Source organism: Tetrao urogallus, assembly GCF_951394365.1.
Source record: "Tetrao urogallus genome assembly, chromosome: 7".
NCBI lineage: Eukaryota > Metazoa > Chordata > Aves > Galliformes > Phasianidae > Tetrao > Tetrao urogallus.
Window position 1 is genome coordinate 5,302,773 of NC_136820.1, and position 25,606 is coordinate 5,328,378.

The window sequence follows — 25,606 nt, forward strand, 5'->3', positions numbered from 1 at the left end:
TATAATAAAGGACACCAAGGTCCTTGAAAGCTTCCAGAGGAGGCACCACAGTTCATGACATGGCTAGAAGGAGAAGCTGAGGACACTTGGGTTGGACTAGACTTGGGTCCTCCTGAAGAAGAGGAGGCTGAGAGGAGACCTCACCTCTCTCTGCAACTCCCTGAGAAGAGGAAGCAGAGAGTTGTCAGGCTCTGCTCCTGGGCACAGATTCCATGGTGGGAGTGGCACAAAGCCATCAACAGAGAGCCAGAGTGGATATTAAGAATAATTTCTTTACTGTGAGGGTGGTCAAACTCTGGAGAACAGCTTGTCGATGCCCCAGGCCTGGGTGCATTTGGGCAACACTCTTGTTCAGGTGCTTTAGCTTTTGATTAAATGGCTAGGCTGCTGGGCTTGATGATACTTGACAGTTCCTTCCAAATAAACGATTCTATTCTATTCTTCTATCTTTTCAATCATCTTATAACTAAGGAAAACACAATGCCTTTTGAAGTTCTGAACAGTTTGATAGGACTTAAGTTGGAGAAAAAATATATACCATATGAACAGAGAGTATCTTCTGTAATTTGCAGGAGTCAATATAACCCATAATACACACAGCAAACAATGAAGCTATCTAGAATCAAAAGAAAAAAAAAAGAAAGTTAAAACAATTTGCAGTGGTCAAGTTGCTCTAACAGATATGTATTCATACACAAATGTAAGTGTTCAAATAATCATACACAAACTTTCGTTGCTTTTTTTTTTGCTCAATAAATATGTCAACATTTTATAACTGCTTCTTTTAAGAAACATGAATTTTGCAGCTCTTAATAACAGTTATCAAACACACTTGAGCATCCAAGGAGCAAGTATTCAGCTTTACAGAAATGTAAGTCATCACAATACAGCACTGAACACATCATCTTTCACCCATGAGAAAACAGATTAAAAACAAAAACAAAACACAAACATAAGCATTAATTAACATCATCTAGCCCCACATTTTCAGCAAAGCATCCACAATTTGGTGATGAAAAAAAAAACTGGATTCACTGATTTGGTACCTTGCTAAAAACATAAGGAACAATCATGAAACTATAATATCAAATTTCAAGGGCAGCATCTAAAACTGGGTACAGCAATGCATTTCTTATATTTTACATTGTTAAATGGCTTCCTCATCTCTAGTTAGAAAATCTGCATACACAGTATATACAGATTGTTCAAAATTATCAACTCCAATCAACCAACACCTCTTCTGAGTGCAGCAGACAATTGAAAAGGTATGGAGGCATGGACAGGTTTTAAACAACAGGTTACTTTGCAGTCAATTTAAACATTAAGAAATCGTGCTGCGTGACAGTAACCTATTGCTCACATTAGCATTTACTACATTTCTTGTAGCACTTGTTTAAGTTACCTCAACTGTATGAACCCTCATGCAGTAAAATTATGCCACTGCTGTCAGGTTTTTTAAAATTAAATAGGAAACCATGTAAAATTATGCCAGCTGTCACATCCATGCAAACTTTGCTCTACTCAAAAAATTCTGAAGAGCCCAAAGCAATGCAAGATCAATGCCTTTTTTATTTTTGTATTTCAGCATACAAAGTTTTCTTATGTTCTGCGTTTGTTCTAATGTAATGATCCTATGCTGAAGGTTGCTTTTAAGGAAAAAGGAATTTGTTTAGTCCTGGTTAAAAAAATAAAAAAAGACTTTTAAATGGAGCAACTTTAAAGACTAGAAAAAACCTGGTGTGATAAATGGAGTGAATCTTCTTCCCTGACAGCAAGTCTAGCTGAAATGAAAGCATCAAGATAATTGTACACTCAATGACTGCCTGTACAAAATAGTCAATTTGGTTAAAGTAAAGAAAAAGACCATGCAGAGGTGAATATGGTCTTACCTGAGTTAAAAGAACAAACTGAGCAAACTGCCAGGGAAGCATGAAAAAGATATTAGAAACACACAGTGCAATCAAGCTTCCTTTATTAACATTCGGAATCCTTGGGAAAAAGAGACAGAATAGGTATCAGTAAGTTAAACTACACAGATATTTGCATATTATCAGAATGCATGGAATGAGAACAAAAGTTACCTTGGAAGTTAGCAAGCAATAACAGCCTTTGCAAAGTAACACTCAAGTAAATTTAGTATCATTTTCCCTCAACTTCCCAAAAACAATAGTTCTAATGTTTCTTAATGATTTGATGAGTCACCCTTTTCCAAGCATGTATTTTTCTGAGAGCATGCAATGCAGGAATTCAACCTGGAGCACTCTGCGTAGTCCACCCTCGTGTAGCAACTGCAGTCAGGTCACAACTACTTTTATTTCAGCCAGAATCACAATTATTCTCATAAAAGTCTGTATCTGACAGTGATTTCACTCTTCCAGCATTCTCTCTCATCTCTTCCGTATCTCCTCTCCACAACCTTCCGCCAGCGATCCTAGCACAGCATTTCAGGGCAATGACAAATGCACAAAACTCACCTCAGACTGAAAATAGCCTGTTTTCCATCTCCTGCTGAAAAGTTGTTGGGTTTTTTTTATTATTTATTTATTTAACTCTAGCTTAGAGATCATATCAGAAACATGCCATGATTCAAAATTCACACCAAGTGGCCTCCGAAAGATTAGGAGATCATAAACAGTCGCTGAAAAGAACCCAAACCCAACAGATTACACAAGTCTCAGCAAATTCTGTAAAATTTTCTTCAGTTTCTCCTAAAAAGTCTTTTGATTAAGTACTGGAAGTCATGCTGAGCATGATTCTAACATATTCTACACTCCGGTATAGAAAATGGTCTACCAATGGTCATTGGTAGGCACACAAGCTCCATTACTACTTCACACACCAGGATTTGAAGCAGTAGCACATCTATCTAATCAAAAGTGTCATAGTTATAGATACAGAACATATACACTGGGATCAGTGTATTTAATTTCACTGTTTTTTGTTCCATTTAACTATTCAGCCTTAAATGAACGTTTACCATTCAAATGATTTAGCAATCATTCTACAAACTACTCCTAATGATGTATTTTTAAATATTTGTGTATCTTTTATTTTGTATCTTTTTTCTTACCTAAAAAATACAAGATAGTGACAGATGAGTGATGCATTTTTGGTTTAATCACCAATAACTACAAGTCAGTATAACCTAATGAAGGAAAATCTGTGGTTATGCAAAATTCAGTTGAAACACAAATACACTGCAAATCTGATGCAAGAGAATTCAGTGGAAAACCCTCAGTATTAACAACCATGCTTGTTTTTCAAACCAAAGGCAAGACACAGTCGCACTGCAGGCCAGAAACAACCACAGAAAAGCAGGGCTAATGAACTCAAGAGCATCTCTGCATTATTATCATTAGATTGCTTGAAAGACTGAACTAATAAACACATGAACTGAAAGAACATAATAGCTTATGGGTGCTATTGCATTCACTGTTTCATAGCATAAGCTTATTCTAAGTGCAATCAACGTACCACTCTCCAAGAGGGACAAAACCAATTCCTGGAGTATAGCTTGCTTTCCATGGGATAGAAGTGACATCAACCAAAAATTCTCTTTTTTGTGTGTTTGTTTTTCTTTTTTTTTTTTTTTTTAATTCAGACATGTGTTTCCCAACATAGTAATTCTGATATTTATTTTAATCATGTCTTCAAGTTGAAAAAATTTCCTTTTAATAAATGAGTAACATGACTACAGCTCTACCAGTGCAGCATCTGCAATGTAACAGCCACAGGAAAGTTTCTATGTTAATGATATTCCTACAGCACGATAATATCTAAACAAATGCATTTAAATATGTTTCCTCCCACATTCCATTTTTTTAACTCACTTTCAGAAGCTAAATATAAATTGAGAGGTACCTGAGAATATAGGTCAAAAGCAACATCTGAAGCACAAGGAATGGGTATGAGAAACTTTCACGAAGAGGGGGAGTCCACATGACACGAGTGCACTAAAAATAAGAACTGGGTTAGCTGATAATGTTTGGTGCTGTACTTTCATAAAGCAATGCATCTGCATTTGAAAATGAAAGACCAGAAACTCTTCAGTAAAGCAAACCCCAAACTTTTTTTTATGTACAAAAAAAACTCAAAGGAAAACAAAAAGCTAACAGCACAGTAAACAAACCAAAACAAACAAAACACCCCACAAGAAGAAAACCAACAAGACAGGATGCAAAAAAGAAAAGGAGAAAGGATGCAGCTTTCAGACTTGAGGTCGATGATGCACTGTTTAACAAAAAGACAAATTACTACTCTTCCAAAACTAAGCGTGACAGATAGAGAACCTCAAAGAAAACAGCCACGAGAGCCTCTGCTCGTCTCTGCTTCTGCTGAACTTAACAAGTCATTCAGCTAACTGACATTACTCCCAACTTCAGGCAGTCACTTGCCACACCTACATGGACAATGTAGTGGGGAGAGGAAATACCAACACACTCTTCACCACACTAGACCATTCAGGTTACAAACATTTTACATTTCTAGCAGCAGCAAGACAGAAAATTTTTATAAAATCTGCTCTCCAGGATAGGCTAGTAAAACCAAACTGAAGTTTACAAAGCTATTCTAAATTGTTTCCTTCACTCTTTAGCCTACTGAACTCAAAGATAATGCAATTAAATCAACCCAATATCTTCTTCATTAACTTCTTTGGGTTTGTGACAAACAGCTCACCTGCTTCACTGATATTCTGACCCTTATACTCAGCTCTTTAGAAAATGGGACTGGTCATAAAAAAAAAAAAAATTATAACTTCAAAGTTAGGAACATTACTTAATACTAATTTACTACCTAAAATTTATGTTCCTATATGATTAAATAACATCCTTCAGATTATTTCAATTCTGCACAGTGTTCTTTCAGATGCATAAGCAGCCTACCAGCAGGAAATCATATTTTAAGTGGAATCTGCTGTTTAAAAAAACAACAAAAGAACACAACACACCAAACCACTCTGCATCTGGACAAATGAAACACAATCACATTTAAATCCAAGGTTTACAAGTGAAGGTAAGCAAAATCTTTGATTATGACTACATAGCTAGCACCTAGATGGCTTTCACCCAATAATTAGCAGAAATAGTTTGAACGAAATACATCTTCAAACTGTATTTACTTACTGTTGCAACAGAGAGAATTGTGTTCATCCTATTTAGCGTGCAAAATTTTTGCAAAACTACTAAGCATGCTTTGACAAATTATTTCTGTGGCTTTTCTTCCACAAATGTAGCTTACACAATAGTATTAGCCACTCTCCTTTGTCTTACTCCATTTCCCTTAGACAGCAATTTATCACTGTAGGACAAACAGCATTGAACCTGTGCCCAGGAAACACACAAACACAACCTACAGGAGATAGGGAGGTACTCCTATAGCCCGAAATACCATTTTGCTTTGTGGCTATCAGTTAGCATGATACAATCTGAAATAAATAGAGCAATTTCAATGCAGAAAGCACCTAAGCCCCTCTACCTATCTTCTGTTGCACACAAAACAAAGCTGACTCTGTAAGTAACAGAAGGCAAAAAAGAATTAGCATAGGCTTAATCCCCCTTCCTCTCTGCAAAAAAGAAAAATATTTTGATGGATGTTAATATATACTCCTGAGAGGACTGCTGAAAAGAGAGTTGTGTTCACAAATTGCAAGAAGAGATGCAGAAGAAGCCTGGTAACTTCCTATGTTAAGGAAAATGAAAGGGTTGGTCCATTCAGAAACCTTACATGAAGGCTTAACCAGGGGATAAAATTGTTTTGAGTACACAGCTTTGGACATAAGCATTATGGAAGAAGAAAATATTTCAAGGAGAGGACATTTTTGACATACCAATGGATAGAAAATGGCTATCAATAGATTCATACTAGAAATGAGAAAGATTCTTTATTACTGAAGGGCAAAAACTTAACACAGACAATAATGAATTTATGAAACCTTACAGCATGTTTATACAATCTTGTCCCTTCTACTTTGATTCCCAGAACCTTAAAGACATTTTTAAAAATATTTTTTTATCAAAGATATTACCACTTGATTATCTGCTTATTGTTCTGATATTCCACTAATATGTTAAATTAATAGTGTAAAACAGGTGCTTAAAAATGTAAAATAAATGAAAAGTTGTCTGCCAATTACCATCAAAATTAGTACACACAATTGTGAAAGATTTATGTCTATTTACTGTCATCTGAAGAGAGAACATGAAGTCTCTTAGATTGTGCCAAGTAGGACAGCAGAGCTCACTGTGCCATAGTGTGCCAAAACAATGTATACTCTTGTCAGCGCTTTCTAGCAAAGGATAAAATACTAATTCCAAATTATCATCCAAAAAGAAAGGCAGTAGAACAGGGGTTTATTTGCACTATGTGAATTCATGAATTTCAGATAAAATACATAGCAATCTAAAGAAAACTTCCACTGTTTCTAAGGCTTATGCACATGATGCATCTAACATCTAAGTCCAATTATGTCTGGAACAGAGAAGAAAGATTTTGATGTTCTGAAACTTGAACTTGTTGTGCTACTAAGACGTGAATCTCAGAATTACTTTACACTTCCCTTCTGATTTTTATTTATTTTTTAAATCTGAAGTGATACATTACAGTGCTATACATCATACAAATTGTAACTTATTTTGCATGCAGTAATGTCTTACTCCTATTAGCCTTTTACATTCATCCTCATTTAAATCAGCAGCATAATTGTCTTTAAGGAAATGAGATCGATCTTACTTTTCAATAAGAGGGAAGAAAAATAAGGTGGTAATCCTACCTCTCCATGGTTGAAAAAGTAACACATCACTGTAATGAGGCCTCCTAGACGGCTCCCGCTGTGAAAAGAACATGAAATATAAATACAAGAGAACTTCCTAACAGCTGATGCTTCTTCAAAAATGTGATGCATTTGCTTATAGCTAAGTTTGCTGGGGAAAGCAAAAACGCTTTTGGGCATCGCAGAAAAATAATCCACATTGCACAGAAGATATTAAAAGACTAGCTACACAGCTAGTGTTTACTCCAGAGCAGACACCTCTTCATACATCAACTCTCTTCTGCAGAGCACCAATTTTAATGTAAATTACTTGTGAAGTTGCTCTTCTGCCTGTCATAAGCTTTGGTTGTGATCATTACACCAGCAATGATGAGCTGATGTAAAAATGAGCCCTACGAATTACAGCCTTCAACTTCTGGTGTTTAATCCGCCGTACATAGAACTTGCTCCTGAGAAGTGCAGAGCATTTTTTATTCATTTTTAAATCCCAAGCAGTATAAATGAAATATTTCTTCCCTAGGACACTGATCAGAAAATTCTAGAACCTGCACGTGCAATCACTCACAGGACTTTGCAAATATCAGTCTGAACCTAAGATCTTATTAGGACAATCAAACCAAGCATGGTAGCAAACATATATAAAAATGAATTCATATGGAAGAGTCAGTATAAGACAAAGCCTAATTCTTATGTGCAGTACTGTGACATTGACGTGTAAAAGCTTTTTAAGCCCTTAAGGAATTTTTATAGGTTTCTAAATAAATCAGATCTATGTGCTGAATAACAAGCACCATGGAGCCAACACTAAAACCCAAGATAGTACTTAGTTTTTCTCACCTGAAAATAGCATAGATAACAAATCTTTTCAAACAGATAAAACCTTATTACCAATGTTCTGTGGCACAAACCAAGCAACCTCTTTGTGAGAAAAGAACTTGCATTTCTACTCTGAATTGGAAAGTACTATTTTTGCTGCTTAACAAAAGTATCAACCAGCTGTTCAAGATTAAGGGAAAAAAAAAAAAAAACAACAAAATCTTTATATCCTCTCAGATCCTTCACCCATCACTAACATGCAGACCAAACAGAATCACTGAGTCCTGGGATTAAAGATACCAGATGAGTGCTAAAGCAATCTCCAGGAAACGTGCTTTCTTACACATGAAACATAACCTTTCACTCTGCAAATACTAAAAGCATCAATATTTAAGTCCAAAATGATTAAACGAATACGCTTAATATTTAAATAAATAAATAAATTTTAGTTTTAGAAACAAAATTAAAAGTTTGCTTAAAAAAAAAAAAAAAAAAAAAAAGAAAAAGAAAAAGAAAAAGAAAAAAACCTTCAAGTTTTCCGCAAAGCTTTGACAGTGTGATGAAACATCAAAGCTTGGGTGTCCAACCTTTCAGCTTGTCTGAGTGAAGAGGAATCATTGAGTGAGTGGAGGAATCGCTGAGTGAAGGAGTTGTCTTGGGCCATGTAGGAAATACATAGCATCATTGATACATGTAAGTAACAAATCTCTTTCTTTCAAATATATACAAACGTTTTGAATTTTACTATTATCTGTTTTTGATTTTAACATAGAACATTATGGGACGAGGTTCAACAAGGCCAAGTACCGGCTCCTGCACTTTGGGCACAACAACCCCATGCAGCACTATGGGCTTGGGGATGAGTGGCTGGGTGACTGTGAAGAGGAAAGGGACCTGGGGTTGGTTGATGCTCGGCTGAACACAAGCCAGCAGTGTGACCAGGTGGCCAAGAGGGCCAACAGCATCCTGGCCTGTGTTAGAAATGGTGTGGCCAGCAGGAGCAGGGAGGTGATCATCCCCCTCTACTCAGCACTGGTGAAGCTGCACCTTGAGTATTGTGTTCAGTTTCAGTTTATGAGGAGCAGCTGAGGGAGCTGGGATTGCTCAGTCTGGAGAAGAGGAGGCTCAGGGAGACCTCACTGCACTCTACAACTGCCTGAAAGGGAGGCTGTGATGAGGAGGGGTTTGGCCTCTTCTCCCAGGCAACGAACAGGAGCCAGGGAAATGGCTACAAGTTGTACCAGAGGAGGTTTAGGTTGGACATGAGGAAAAACTTTTTCTCTCAGAGAGTGGTCAGGCACTGCAATGGGAGGTGGTGGAGTCACCGTCCCTGGCAGTGTTCAAGAGGTGCCTGGATGAGGAGCTGCGAGATCTGGTTTAGTGCTTGTGGTGGCAATGGTGATGGGAAGATGGACTAGATGATCTTGCAGGTCCTTTCCAACCTTGTGATTCTATGATTCATTTAACTTACATTACTTTCATACCAAACAAAGCAGCCATTAAATACACCATTTGTTGAATCTACATATTCTGAGAAAAAGTGAATTAATGCAAGTATAATGTGCATATTCCATAAAGCTAACTTAAGCATGCCTGGATTAGCTAATTAGTGGCCCTTCCACTAGAAGCTACATCCACCCATGTATAAAACCTTACTAACTATTTAATAAATCTAAATTATTCTGTTTTAAAGGACTCCAGATGACCTCAACAGTTAGTTCTTTGTCTAGTAGAATCAGGTGTGAAATACTAAAAGAACTTTGATTCCTACATACCATAAGCTGAAGCCTAAGGAAAGCTTTTAGGGAATTGCACTAATTCCTTCTTTATGAACATGCAAGAAACAGAATAACAAAAAAGTACTTTCAGAAGGAGATACAGGAAATTTATGGGTAGCTCCTTGAGATGCAGTATTTCACAATTGTTTTACACTTTCTGCCCTTCAACTGCAAGAGCAGAAGGAATGGGGGAGAATCTTACAATGAAATAAAGTGCTTATGTAAATACCATTCATTTGTCCATTAAAAAAAAAAAAACAAAAACAAAAAACCAACAATCTTAGAACAAGTTTTCAACAAATTCCTTCAACTGTAGTAGGAGAGAATACTCCTAAAAAACTGACAAACCATACAAAAAGATTCTGAAGTGTCTTTGACTAAGCAGTGGTTGCAGTTTCACGCTACAGCAAACCCAGCTCATCAGCTACTTCTAAAGGCTCCCCTTCTTAACATTGGCCATAGACAGTGAGTGCTAGGACAGGGACATAGGATGTCTGGTCATCTAAGCTGGGGAGAAAAACTGGCTAAGGGAGTTAAACATCAAAAACAAAAAAAACTACTCCTACAAAGCCAACTACATTTCTGCTAGCTGAAATCTTTGAACAACAGACTACAGCATGCATAGATGTGAGAACACAAGCTAGATTACAAATAAATGATAACAAAGTGGTCTTCCACTAACCTATCATCTTTCCTCACCAGCTGCAAAGAGACTGAAGGCAAATCAAGGCTGGAATAAAAAGATGACTCATCTCATGAAGACATGGGAAAAAAATAGCTACAAAAATATGTAAGCTTGAGATGTCTGTTGCTCACAAACTTAAATTATAGAATGGCTTGGGTTGGAAGGGACCTCAAAGAACATCTAGTTCAAAACCCCCCTGCAGTGGGCAGTGTTGCCAACTCCTGTAACAGATGAGGTTGTGCAGAACCCCTTCCAACCTTCTCTTTTTCAAGTTGAACAAGCCCAGCTCCCTCAGCTTTTGTCTTCACAGGAGAGGTTCTCAAGCCCTTTGATTATTTTCATGGTCCTCCTCTGGACCTGTTCTAAAACCTCCACATTTCTCCTGTGCTGGAGGCCCCAGATCTAAACACGGTATTCCAGGTGGGGCGTCACAAGGGCGGAGTAGAGGGGGACAATCACCTCCTTCACCCTGCTGGCCACTCCTGTTCTGATACAGCACAGAACATGATTGGCCTTCTAAGCTGCGAGCACATACTGCTGGCTCATGTTAAATCTTTCATTCACTGGGACCCCTAAGACCTTCTGAAGAGGACTTGTCTCATGAAGCTCCTCTCCCAGTCTGTATGTATACCTAGAATTGCCCTGACTCAAGTGCAACACCTTGCACTTGACCTTGTTGAACCTCGCTAGGTTCAAATGGGCCCAGCTTTCCTGTTTGTTCAGGACCCTCTGGATGGCATCACAAAATCGCTCAGGTTGGAAAAGACCCTCAAGATCATCAAGTCCAACCATAACCTAACCATCCTACCCTAACAACCCACTGCTAAATCATGTCCCTGAGCACCACAAATGGTTTTTAAACACATTCGGGATGGTGACTCAACCACCTCCCCAGAGAGCCTGTCCCAGTGCTTAACAACCCTTTCTGTAAAGAAGTTTTTCCCAATTTCCAACCTAAACCTCCTCTGGCACAACTTGAGGCCATTTCCCCTCATCCTGTCACCAGTGAGAAGAGACCAGCCTCACTCTCACTGTAAGCACTTTTCAGATATTTGAGGAGAGCAATAAGGTCTCCCCTCAGCCTCCTCTCTTTCCCAGACTAAACAGTTCCTTCAGTCACCCCTCACAGGGAATATTCTCCAAGCCCTTCACAAGCCTTGTTGCTCCAGCACTTTGATGTCCCTTCTGCACTGAGATGCCCAAACCTGAACATCCCTTCCTTTTGACATGTTAATTGCACCACTAAGCCTGGTGTCCTCTGCAAACTTGCCGAGGGTGCACTCAATCCCATCATTTATATCACTGATAAGAATGAGTACCAGCCCCAAGACAGACTCCTGGAGGGATACCACACATCTCCAGCCTCCACCTGGACATAGAGCCATTGACAACAACCATCCCGGCTGTGACTTTCCAAACAATTCCTTATCCACTGAACAATCCACCCTTCCAACTCATATCTCTCCAATCTAGAGATAAGGATGTGGCACAGGACCATGTCAAAGGCCTTCCACAGGTCCAGGTAGATGACATCAGTTGCCCTCGCTTTGTCCATCAGCGTTGTCACTCCATCATATAGGGCCAGTTAGACAATATTAGAGGATGGCTCCCCAACATCAAATAAGCCAGGCACTATGAGAAGATGTCTCAAGAAGCCTTCAAGTAGTCACAAAAATAAAAATAATAAAAAAATAATTAAAAAAAACCTGAAGATCACCTTAAGGGGACAGAGCTACACCAATTCATAAGATTACCTATTTCACCACAGTAGAATGGCATTGCTCTAGATTCAGTTCCTTTATTTTTTATACCCTTGAGAAAAGCCTAAAGATGGCTTTCCTTAGCTTAGAGGAACCTTTGAACCTATGCAATATCTAGGCAGCCATCTAGATCTGGTATCCAAATATAAATGTCTTGAGAATAAATAAGGACAAAATCCTACCTGCAGGAAACCGCAGAGTCAGTTGTTACTTTTCATAATCCCAGCTGAAAGTATTCTAATTTATATTCTAGTCATCTTGACTACCTAAATTGCAGATCATTTACAATTGACCTGCTTAGGATACTCAAGAATTATTTGAGAAATGCATTGCAATATTAAGATAGTACTGAGTTTTCTATACACTAATATATGTAACACTGCTTTACATACATCTTCCTTTAAAGAAACATGGCAAGTTAATGATATTAAGATTCAAAGTTTACCCACTTCCTCAAAAAGTGAGAGGTTCATTTTCCACATTAGGGAACACAAATATACATTTTTTACCACAAAATGCCTGACAGTTACACTAGGCAACTTCCTCTTTCCACTGTCAATTCAGCTCCCACTTTTCTTTATCTGAACTTTCACCACATGCTTCAGTGAGAGCAAGAGAACTCAAGGTAGTGAAGTCAGGCAAAGAAGAGGAGAAACAATCACATCTATTAGAGGAAAACGTAGCAGCTTTTTGCATTTCTCCAAAATTGGCAAATGAAAATAGAGGTACAAATATTCCTGCTTCTATTTTTCTGCTGAACATGGAGCCAATTTTACATACGAAAGAATCTTACAGTTCCTGAAATTAAAGGACAGATACTGAAAACAGAAAACCACTGAAAAAGGGAAGTATGTCTGCAAAGTAACAGATTATCTTCCAAAACATTTTATCCTTTCCATTATACTAAAATTGAAAGAAATTCAGTACTATTGGAAGAAAAGCATCGTAAAAACTCCAGTCTTGGTTAAAAGTGCAGTGTCATTCAATGTATTTTTTTAAGCATGGGTTATACTGATAACCTTAAGAGCTGAGAGATACAAAAACTGGCTTAAAAACTCCATAGTATTTAGTTTGATCCACAACCCAGTGCTATCAACATTATACACTTCACTGAAATCTCCTGTAAGTTTTTGTGGTATCATCAGCATATATTTTAATAAACAATATTGTTTGTCCTGGTAACTTTTAGTGATAATGTGGTAGTATTTTTATTGCAATGCACCATACAAACAAACTACAAATCCTCAAAATATTTTACTATCTACTTTGTTTGTCTGTTTTACTGTAAAAGCAAACTGGTAATGTCAATGAAATAACTCAGTCTCAACTGCCTTACCTGAGGTATGTGCCATATATGAAGAACAGTGACATCATCAGTCCATTCAAAAGAAAAATCACAGCAACATAAAAGGAAGCAGGGTCTCCCCACCCTAATAAACAAACAGCAAATATACGTGAATGGTCATATAGTTTAGAGAACAAAACACAATCATTATAATAAAGAACACTGCTAACTTAACATATTTAAAGAAAGGGTAAAAAAAAAAAGTCACAAAGATTACTGGAAAGATTAAATGAAAAGACTGCACTCCTAAAAATAAGTAAGTTTAGAAGGGGAGAAAAAGGCATAGTACTTGGGCAGGAGGGAAGCACTGCCTCCAAAAAACCCTGAAATGTATAGAAAGGATAAGCATAGCCATAGCAACATTCTCTAAGATGTTTTGACTTCATTAAGGCTTTTAGATCTAGTTTGTATTCCCTATACTCTCACTTCAGCATAAGCATATCTTTAAATGTATCACACATAATGCTCTTAGCTTTTTCTTCTTCCATTAGTTGCCAAGAGAAGTTCTAATAATGCATGTCTTTCAATTTACCCATTCAGAAACACTTCTGTGTTCACATGCCTACCCTTTTTTCTCTTATTCTTTCTTTAAACCTCCAGCCTCTAACAATTTCTTCACAACAGCTTAAAAAAGCCTTGTTCACTATAGAGAAACTAGCAAAACTTCAGTCTGGTACACAGAAATGTTTATTCAACACTGTCGAAACTACAGCGAGATGGTTCTCCAAAAAGAAAAAAGAAAGAAAGAAAAAAAGATGATGATATGCCCAGCAAACTTGGTAGCTTCAATAGCTGTAGGATTTGGTTGTTGGTGGCTTTTTGCGTTTTTACTGTTGCTGTGTCTTAAAAACACCAGGAACAGTAATTTAATTTTGTCACAAGCAGTAAACAACAAATAATTGTGTAAGTGAACCATTCTGAAGAGAGCTTGTACAGTTTGGTGCAAAGAAGAAAAATATTGGTATGTGACCACACAAAGGCATTTGAAATGGTAAAACGAAACAACTTTACAAACTGACTGTAGAATGTCTCGACTGCGTTTCTCAGCAAAGTACTTCCACTGCATAATGCTCAGTTCAAAAGACAACACCTTCCATGTTCAAAAAAGAATTTTTAAACAAGCTAGGAAGTGGCAGCATCCGAGCTTTGGTATCAAATCCAAGATATGAGGTCTGAATATTAGGTCACAACACAAAATACTAACCAAAAGGGAGCCTTGTAGTTATCTTTTTCCCCTCCCTCTCACATTCTGGTTATGAAAGAAAACGGAGGGTAAATTTTCGTCTTAGAACAAATTGCAGATTCTACAATAGCTACAAAAATTTCATGCATCTACAGAGCCTTCAATTGTACACAGCAGATCTTATAACAGCGCAATATAGTATAGGCTCAAACTACAGCTGTGCACATTTGAAGGGCAGTATACAAGTTCAGCCTAGATAGGGGCAATATCTAAGAAATAAAGCCCACATTCTACTTGCTGGTGTTCTTAGAAACCACAACAAAACGCTTGCAGGAAGGAAGTAAAACAAAATGCAACTCACCCTCACAACTTTCAACAGGACTAAGATCTTTTCCTCTGTTTATCGTCCAACACGTCTTTGTTGGTACACCAAGGAAATTCATAACAGCAGTATATATGCGGTACCAGCTGGCAAGGACCACCTAGGTGGGAAAAAAAGGATTACAGGTTTCCAAAAACTCAACGCCTGACATAGAAAACACCAGTATTTTACACACAGAAAATCTGTGACTCATCTCACAGCAAAGTCATTGGATAAGATTACCAAGACGTTCTGTCAGATATAACAGATTTATTGAGTTCATAAATAAATAACGTGACCATTCCAGTCAAGCTGCTCTGAAAGTTACAACCCAAAGGTCCCTAGACTGAAAAGATATTTAACCACTGCAGCATTATTGGTCCCAGTCCCGTGCCAAAAAAAAAAAAGCATGTACAGGAAGCATGATTCCACCTACTCTTTCCCTGCCCAACTAATAAAACTGTTATGTCACATCTTTAAGAAGAACAAGAAGGGAATACAATACAGGAAATAAGAACTTGATCCCTGATAAAGGGATCCCTGATCAGGCTTATGGAACAAGGTTTTGGTAGTGGGGGGCTGCAAGGGTGGCCTCTGTGGGCACAGCCGACTAGCCGCCCCATGTCAGATCACAGCCAGATCCAGACAGCTGCTAGTGCCCTGCCACTGCCCAGGGCTCAGCCAACAGCAGGTAGAAGTGGAGGAGGCACTCATTCTTACTCTGCTTTCAGTTCTCACTGAAATAGCTACATTTCATAAAATGCTTTAGTCTTCTATCATTAGGTAATAAAGTAAACATGGATCATGTTGAAAGTAATGCCTTCTATTTGTTCCCATGGAAACTAAAACAGAAAAAGCACAACAACACTAATTGATAGAGCAAATTCTCAGCTACAAAACACTGTTTTTCAGCATAGTCACCACCATTAGCTATGCATTTTCACCAGCAATGAACAAGAGCCCCACTGTAGGCAGGCTCACTGTATTCACACACACTGTTTGGTCTCCATTAATGTTCAGCAAGCAACAATGAATGTCAGTGGGTCCATTTTTTCCACATGGCAGAATTCAATTCCACATCTTTGCTTCATACACACTTCCATGTCAGGCTGCTTCACATAAAATGTCAATTTCCTTCCTGCTTGTACGCTCTCTTCAAGCAACAGAATGCTACAATGAGGTATCCCAGGTGCTTTCTCTTTTCCAAGCAAAACAGGACCAGCTTCTTCGATCTTTCTTCATAGGAGAGGTGCTCCAGCCCTTTGACCATCTTTGGGATTGTCCTGTGGACTCAACCCAACAGCATCCTTCCTGTACTGGTGGCCCCAGGTCTCACAGTGGCAGAGCAGAGGTGGAGAAATCACTTCCCTCACTCTGATGCGACTCTTCTTTTGATGAAGCCCAGTACCCTGTTCAACTTCCAGGCTGCAACAGCAGCCTCGGCTGAGGGAACTAGACTTGTTCAATCTGAAGAAGGCTCCTGGGAGATTTCATTATGGCTTTCCATTATTTAAAGAGAGATAATAAACATGATGGATATAAACTTTTTTTACAGGGGTAGATAGCAATAGGACAAGGGGAATGGTTTTAAACTAAAGGAGAGCAGGTTTAGATTAGATGCTGGGGAAAATGGTGGTGGTACAGACTGTCCAAGAGGTTGCAGACATCCCATCCCTAGAGGTGTTCAAAGTCAAGTTGGAAGGGCCTCTACACAACCTGATCTACTGCCTGTTTTAGGGCTTAGCAACCTTGTCCAAGGCAGAGGGGTCTGAACTAGATGATCTTTTGAGGTCTCTTCCAAGCAAAGCCATTCTGTGATTCTAAAGAATTCTGAGAAAGGTTTCAGTTGCACTCAGTGACAGGACAAGAGCCAATAAGCATAAGCAGAAATACAGGACCCTCCAGTTACACACAAGATTTATTTTATTTTTATTATTAAGATGGTCAAACACTGGAAGCCCAGTGAGGTGGGGACACTCCAAACCAAATCAAAGGTAGTCCTTAGCAACCTACTTCATCTCACTTAAAACAAAGTGGTGCAACTAAGTGATGTTCAGACACCCCTTCATTCAATTTTTCTGCAGTTTTATGGTTAGATTATGTTCTCAAACTAGGACTCCAGATATCATAACTCAATTTGTCCATGCTCTTCACATTCCCATAATGTAAACCTTGTATATTCAAAATACACCTACACCTTTTTGTCAAGACCCATACTCCTCGCCTTAACATCATGACCTGCAAAGTACACCACCCTGAATTCCTGAGGGTTTCCTGAACATCTGTGTCCTGGCACTGCTGATTGTGCATATGTGCATATAAATGAGACACTCACCCCTACTCCACATAAGCAATAACAGGACTTGAACCAACACCAAATCATTTCTCTTAACACTTAAGTGTGGTTGTACACTGCCAACAGAATGCAAATACAAGCTTAGAGACATCTGTCCATCATACTTGCATCACCAGCCCCGAAGCTGACTTTACAGTGAGCGAATAAAGCATTCTTGCTGAACAAATCCTGCACCAAAAAAAATTACAGCTTAATCTTTTTATGTCACAAGTGCTTATGTCAGCTGCAGATGTTATTACACATGAATACTCCCCTAACCCCAGTCTCCCCACTCCCAAGATTTTTACTTACTTCATACAAAGAACAGAAACATTCTTGCCAAAAGCTGCTTCACATGAAACATTTCAAACGTGAGCACGAAAATGGAAGCAAGCCAGTAGCCAAAATTGCTAGGTCAATTAGAACACAGTGGCATTTTTGGAATTTGCACTGTATTGTACTGGATAAACGCAGAACTTGGGAAAGAAAAGACTGGCCATTAGACCCAGGATACCTCTATGGACCAGTCCTTTGCTGTTAAAGACCATGTAGGAAAATAGATCCCTTTTACTGGTTGCCACTGATTAATACTTAACCCCAAACTACACAGAGTCTTTGAAACATTCATTTCTCCAACTCAGATTTTCATCACTACTGCCACACACAGAAATACCTCCTGTCCTGTAAAGGTGAACAGCCAGACAGCAAACTGCTATTAGCATGAAATTAACACATTAGCTCTCTGTCACTTTCCATCACTCACTATACAGCCACTGGAAGAGCCTTTACTACTATTAAAATTCAGTTTTAATGCCAGCTATTGCACCAAAAAAGCTAGAAAGCTCTTAAAAATTAAAATGGAAATGAAACACTCCCCAAAAACTTAACTGGATACTGGGTATCAGGAGGAAAAAAAATTAACTGTCAACAAATATGTCCACAAAGCACTTTCCTACCACTCATCACAAGTCAAACTAAATAAATCTGGAGAACAAGCTTTAGAAGTCAAGTTGCTCCTATCAATTACTTTTTAGAAGCAATTACATAAAAACAAGAAAATTCAAGAAACAAATTAAGAAAAGGGTGGTGAAACACTGGAACAGGTTGCCCAGTGAGGCTGCGGATGCCCCCTCCCTGGAAGCATTCAAGGCCAGGCCAGATGAAGCTTTGAACAACCTGGTCTAGAGGGAAGTGACCCTGCCTACAGCATGGGGGCTGGAACTAGATGAGCTTAAAGGTCCCTTCCAATCCAAACCATTCTGTGATTCTACAATATCGTGAAATATTTACACAGAAGCTAGATATTATGCATTAAGTGACTAAAAGGGAGCTGAGAAGACCACTGTCTGCTTTTCATGCCCACACAGGCACAGAAAAGATGAATGAACTCGTAACGTATCACCAAATTCAACGTGGCAGTAAGAACCTAGAAAACTCTAAATGAACAGACAAGCCTACATATTTTGCACAGCAATCTCCTAAATGTTTTAACAGAATGTCAGCCATCGTATTTCATTACTCTCGTTTTGCTTTCAGCATCCAACATACCATATTTCATGGTGATACTGAGGATTTTGTTAAGAGTAAGTTCGCTTGATCAGTTACCTTTGTCTTTTCCATGTCAGATTGTAGCTGAAGTCAATAAATCTTTCTCAGCTAAAGAGAATATATTATTCATATGCAGCACGCACTGTGTGTAACACTGCATTTCTATAACTGAATTGCAATCCCTTTGGAGTTAAAAACAAAACAACCAACCACAAGACACAAGAGAGGATACCAGAAGCATTAGTCTATAGCAGTTACTTCTTCCTTAGCAAGGAAATAAAAAGCAAAAGAAACTGCTAAATGAGATTTGTATACATACATGTGAGCCAGGAACTCTTACACATTTATTTCCTGGAAGCAGCTCTGCTCTCACAGAGCAGGAGAATAAATGCTAGTAACCAGGCAATTACAGCCACTTTTACTCCCTGATTGTCCAAGAAACAAGTTGTTCCTGACACACAGAATTACATAAAGGAAGATTAACCAAAGGAGTTTCCCCTTTGCAAAATGTTTGATTTTCTCTCTTAGGATGTTTTTGCCTTTGTCTCTCAAACATTTCTGTAATTACTGACATCTTCTTAGTGACCAAAAAAGCCAGACTAAAAGCTTTATCTAGTCAGGTAACAAACCCATACAAAACAACTGCAATTAGTCTTCTAAAGAGGAATTTATTTTGTTCTGGACGAAATTCACACAACTCTTGGATTTAAGGGCCACAGTAAACTGTGATTAATCATTAGCTCACTGTCCAACACAAAATGCAAGCCAAAACAACCTCTCAGTATCTTTATCCCTGCAGCCATTGTCACGTACCACTTTCACTTCATGTCCTATTTCCTGAAGTGCACAAAGTCAGCAACCTACTTCCAGAGCTAAGAAAACTACGCTAGAAGATAAAAGTGGATTGCAACTGTAGGGCACGATATATTAAAATGCTCAGATTATTCACCTTTGATATGAAGTACGTGATGACGTTTGAGAACAGTAAATAACAATGGCAATTGGCCACAGCATACAAAGTTACTTTCAGATATTAAATTTGAAATGCAATATCCCAGCTACACTTTGTTATTCAATCTATCTTTACAACTGCACTTTCCACGGTAACACTTCTTATAAACTTATAATCAAGCCTAAAGAAACCAAAGATTTCTCAAATCTTTGAGAATCTTGTTGTTAAAACACAGCTTACCTCTGGGTAAAGATTGAACCTTTGTAAGGTGTTAATCACTAAAGGATATTCAGTTAGTCTGTCATTCATAATTGTACACAGTCCATTCCAAAATGATGGTGCTTCAATAATGATCTTGAAATAGGAATAATAAAGACCCTACAAGGAGAGAAGAATGATTACAAGGGGAGAAGAATGATTATTTCTGATCTGCTTCACAGATCATCATGTACAAGGTTCATTTTTAAAAGCAATTTTGTATTTCTAAGAAGCAGGACAAATTGACCCAAGAAGACTTCCCAATTTACCAAATCCTCTCTATTAGTGTTACTGAAACAATGTGGGTTTCTTTCCATTTTGTTTCATGACACATCAGAATCTATCATTTGTTTAGTTAACTATGCACTAGCATAATACTTCATAGTTCTCAAAGTAAATAAAAGCTGCCAAAAGAAATACACATATGCAAACATTAATTAAAAATGACTTTCATACTCTTGCTATGCCACATTTTTAATCAAAGCTACACCACAAGATATTTGCAGATTTGTACTTTAGGTTCTCTACAATCATTTTTTTAATTCCTATTTTAAGCAAACTGTGAAGAGAAAAATACACAATGATCAGCAGAGAGAAATGTGAAAGCGTAAGGTATGTTAGTTACAAGACAGAAAAATGTTTTTCTTATCCAGAAGGTATTAAGAAATTCGGTAAAACCCATGATCACGAGATCATGAATTTTTCCAATCATTTCATATGTTATTAGGAGATAATCTAACCATTTCTGTACGAAAAGCCATTTCTCTTTCTAGTGTTGACAGGTGAGAAAAGTGTCGATCACTTTCAAACAGAGTTGTTATGTGCCACCTGTTTAAATAAAAACAAAAAACAATGAAAATTCAATGAAGTTTTAGAACCTGTATTAAGTCATATATACCAAATAAGAGCTGGCAAGACATTTACTGAGACCCAAAGCCTGCTTATGAACTGCTATTTTACTCAGGTGTCATATCAACATTCTCTTCTGTTCAGATAATTTTAACTGGAAAAAAAAACATGAATCCACAGACAACTCATTAAATGCTATTATGGAATTAGTTACAATACTCAAATGCATTTTAACAGAAGTGTAGACATTTAAAGACAAAAGTGCAATGCTATTCAAATTAGCAAGAATACATATTGGTAAATAAAATTCAAGTATCTGACTAATAAAAAGAAGCACAGACTAAAAACTGGTGGCACTACTACGATGCACATGTAAGCAGTGTTCATTTTTTCTATTTTTTCTATTACTTTTTAATTCAGATATCTGTGATTATATATAGAAATTATCAATGTTATTTAAGTAAGGATCAAACTACAACATTAAATGTAAAAAAACAGGAGAAATGCAAATAACTGGAGGCAAAATTTGTCCAAGTGAAGCTTCCTCATTGGAAAGGATGGATTAAAGAAAAAAAGGCAAAGCATTGCACACAATCCTCCTTTGGAATAGAAATTATCAAGAAACAGGCTACCAAAAATCAATAGGCTCTTCTTGAGCTAAGAAACAAAAATACAGTGGCAGAAATTGTTACTTTTTATCTCTACAAAAGCAGCTGGGTGAAAATCACTATAGAAGCCATTCTGTTCAAGGTCTAGAATACAAAAATTAAAGGTGAGGCTTAGGATGGAACCTGAAACGCAGTAATTACACGGACAAAAATTAGTTCAAAATCCATTTCTCTACATACAAAGAAACCATTGGCTAGACAAAGGTCAAAGAAAATATAACAAGACCGAAAAATTAAAGCGAATGTAAATAAGCAGAATGAAGGAGGAGGTTGAAAGGATTTACCTGGACCTTCAGAACCCACTCAGGTTAAAAAAAATCTGCTACAGGAAATGCAGCTGCTGAATGTGCATAGCTAAGCTACGATTCTGTCAATCTCTTCCAACTCTGGATATTCTATGAGTCTAATAATTTACCAGCTGGAAAGCAGGCTTCACTCTTAGCTGAACAAGCTTAAGAAAGCTTTCAAATCAGCTTCATAAAAACAGAATTACGCATCTTAGAGGTGACAACTTGGTTTTGAGAGGAAAGATCTAAATATAAATTGTCCAAATAGCTTGTCTAAATATAAGTCAAAATGACACTTTGAAGCATCACATTACCCTCAAACAGTAAATAGAATCTTACCAATGTAGGACTCCTGCAAAAGCAGCTGTAAAGGAAACAAAAGGTGTCAAGTTACTCAAATATTTAAATCATGTTCTTTTAAATAATTACAGTACTACTTCAGAGGTGCTCAGAAGGTACTCAGCCTCCAGAGCAGCAGCAGAATAGCACATCCGAGTTAAATTTCATGGGCAGCTCTTTGAAAATCTGAAATCATGCCAATGACATTCAGCAATACGCAGTGTTCCCACCTGTATCGTGCATCATTCAGTGTGATCCAACAGAATCTAAAATAGCCATTTCAGCAATGAAGAAACACGAGTGATAAGCACAGGTAAGTTATACATAGCGTATTTTGAACATTTTTAAGATGTCAAACCAAGTCTAATTGAGACTTTAATTGCTGAACATGGTAAACACTGCCTGTAATAATGTTCCATTTGACCCTTTTGAGACTATCTGCATTGTCACTTAGTTGCAGAATAAGGAGGTAATATGGAGGAACACTGGACGTGAAAAACACGTGATAAAGTGGTGGATGAACATCATACGAGTCTGACGTTCTGAGCACTACAAGATAGATCCAAAGAGATCAGAAATCACTCTACTTTGCATGAGCAGCACTCCCACCGCATCCAAAGTTCACAGTGCAAGAAAACCCAGCACGAGCAAGGAATAAATAACAGACATTAAGACAGAGGTACCTCTGTCTGGCACTCCTAGACTGAAGTGTCCTGGTTGCTCTCTGTGCACACAGTGCCTCTCCACCATAGAAAGGACAGGCTGACAAATGGCCTTCGGCCCAAGGCAACCTTTGTGGCTGAGAGCCCTGTTATCTACACGGCTCACATGGAGCAGGGGGCCGAGAGGTGCTGAGCCCGCGCCTCTCTCCAGGGTGCTGATCCCCACACTCCAGCAGCAGCAGGCAGGAGGGCTGGGCACGGCACAGCACCAAGGGGAGCCTTACGGCAAGTACCTCCACGCTCACACTGCAGTCAGAGAGCTACTGAAGGCACATCTCAGTTGTTCACACGGTTCAGACTGCGTGCTACACGTGTATGATGGTTTGTTTCTGGCAAGAAGCAGGAACAACAGGAAAAAAAAAGTCATCTGCAAGCACCAAAACTGATACGGACTGAATATACCCTTGGCACCCCAAGGCACACATTCCTCTAACACAGAGCCTGGAATTGCTCCTGCCGTCAGTGGCAGTGCTTGTTATTCTTGTCACTACATGTGACAGTGCAACAGGCTACGCTCACAAACTTCAATTTTAGTGCTAAAAGCTTTGTATACAGAGATAAGTGAAATGAAAATGGGTAAGACAGAAAAAAATGCTAAGATAAAAAAAAACTAAAAGGAAAAAATATATTTAAATACCTGCCTCCACAATCATAAAGGAAAACGTTTACTTCAAGCTACATATTTTTACATACTAGCTAAGGTTACACCATACCACTTTTAGACTTTCTTAAAGAGCGCTTCAACTCCACTTCAGTTGTTTTCTCAAATAGAGGCATGGATATCCATTAAAAAATGAACAGCATAAGCTTTCTTTTAGATTTGTATCTTTTTTACATATACTTTCTAGGAAAAAAAAAATGAAACAACAGAAGGATTTCTCAGTACAGTCCTCAATAAGTGGAATTCAATGTCTTAAGCTTTCAGCAGCTGTCTTTTTTTTTATACTAAGAATATCTACATTAGTTCTCGTGGAGAAGTTGTTAATTATTTTTTTCAGAAAGGCAGATGATACGTGGAATTTCAGGTAAGCACATTAGCTACAAGAGCAACAGAGCAAACCACACTTGATGAACAAGCGTGTTTTGCAACAACTATGCAGAAAGAGACAGAAGAGTCCCTACCTTTTACTTATTACCCAGAATCACATTTGCAGACAGAAGAATAAGGCATCATTTCATTTCTCAGCAACAGTTTTAAGATTCCCAATAAAATCAGATGCTGAAATAAGTTTACATATATACATATATACTCACACATACTTCAACTACTGAAAAAAAAAAACCCATCCATTTTGAAACAGATTACATGTTAAGTAAGTATGTGCAGTAGGAGTGCAATAAATGCACGTTAGCTGCTGGTACTGTTCATGACCTCAGAACTCACACAGTTCCAAATATGCCAAATACACAGTGTTTTCAGCTTACACATCCATTTACAAAGCAAATGATATTTCAAAACACAAATGTCCACTTATTTCACAGAGAAAACACCGTATTCAAACGTTATTCCTGTAAATGTTGCATTTGAAAATCAATCCAATAAGTGTAAATACATTCAATCAGAGTGATTTTCTAAGAATATCAAACATCTTTATGAAACTTCCCACTATTACCCTTTTGTATGAATAAAAAGAAGACCTTTTACAATCACTCAGCAATTCAAGTCATTACTTAAAGTCAATGCACAAAATTCATAGACTTGCATTACCAGTCCAAATCTACCCCTGTCAACAGATGGCATCCAGATGTACAATAAGCTAGTTTCTGATGGAAAGCACACAGGTCAGTTCTCTTAAAATTACCATCCTTTGATCCCATTACTGTCTGGGAAGTGAAGGGAAACTAGAGTCCTAACATTAGAAAGACATCTCAAACTACAGTGTACCTGAAGTTGCTAGTGCCATTTTCTCTCTACGTAAGAATCGTAAAAAGCAAAGCATATGATCAGATTTTTGCAGACTGAGGTTATTACGTAAAATCTGATAGTTTGGTCTTCCTGTGTTTATCTGTATCTCGTGTTTTCCGTTCTAAGAAGGGCCAACATGAAAGACATAAGAGATGCAATCAGGTTCTGAAAGTTGAATACTGAAGAAAGAAGCCATTCTTCAAAAGCTGTGATATACACAATTCGTTTACCAAGAGAACAATAAACACTAAGACACAGCAATACAAGAGGATACAAAACACAAGTTAAACTGATTAATACTGTCCGCATTTCCAAAGGGACTATGGTTGGAATAAAGGACAACAGGTAACAACAAGAACCGCGTCAGCTTGGGCTGTTTCTGCCCCTTACTCAGGATTCTGAGATTCCACGCAATCAGAATTAGGCCTCAATTCAACAGACATTTTAAAAGCATGGCAAAAGCATTGTAGAACAATGTTCTCGAAAATCTGACAACTTTAACATGGCACCTATGTTAGACTTGGTCTTTAGAGGAAAAAAATAACACTCTATAACAACACTAGCTCCAATTGCAGAAGCTTCTCTTTACAAAACCTGGACCTTGAAGTAAAAAAAAAAAAAAACAACAAATATTCAAATAGCACTAAACTTAGTATATTTACAGCCTTTACTACTGCAAATACCACGCTGCTATTCATAACAGACTCACTACTACTGGTCCATTAAAAGGAGCTATTTACAAATAGCTCCCTGAGGCATTCAGCTGGCTACCTGAGTTTTGCAGCCAAGTTCAAAGTCCAGAAATTATACAGCTCTCTACCTAATCTGGTCTCAAATTTCAAACAACTGAAAGCATTCTTCCTCTTCTGACCATCTGTTAAATGTTTCTGTGTCATACAAGTAAGTGTTAGTCTAGGAAATGCTGAATAAACAGAAGTTAGCAAAGCAATTCAGGAGCAGTTTATTCATCAATTAGTTTGTAAGCTAAGTGCTGCCTTTCTGCCATTCCTTTGCAAAGTAATTCATCAAACTGAAGAAACTCCCT

The 25,606-nt window shown here is 37.9% G+C and overlaps 1 protein-coding gene across 1 annotated transcript in view; it reads right to left on the reverse strand.

The window, feature by feature from the left end:
• DPY19L1 (dpy-19 like C-mannosyltransferase 1) overlaps positions 1-25,606 on the reverse strand; it is a gene marked incomplete at both ends in the record, with an annotated part of 47,052 nt that overhangs the window by 19,917 nt on the left and 1,529 nt on the right. Inside the window, 9 exons of the mRNA XM_079538682.1 lie at positions 539-616; positions 1,890-1,989; positions 3,862-3,953; positions 6,770-6,827; positions 13,145-13,238; positions 14,698-14,818; positions 19,773-19,910; positions 20,531-20,618; positions 21,934-21,958. Coding sequence (XP_079394808.1) covers positions 539-616; positions 1,890-1,989; positions 3,862-3,953; positions 6,770-6,827; positions 13,145-13,238; positions 14,698-14,818; positions 19,773-19,910; positions 20,531-20,618; positions 21,934-21,958 — 794 coding nt within the window. The remainder of the gene's footprint in view (positions 1-538; positions 617-1,889; positions 1,990-3,861; positions 3,954-6,769; positions 6,828-13,144; positions 13,239-14,697; positions 14,819-19,772; positions 19,911-20,530; positions 20,619-21,933; positions 21,959-25,606) is intronic.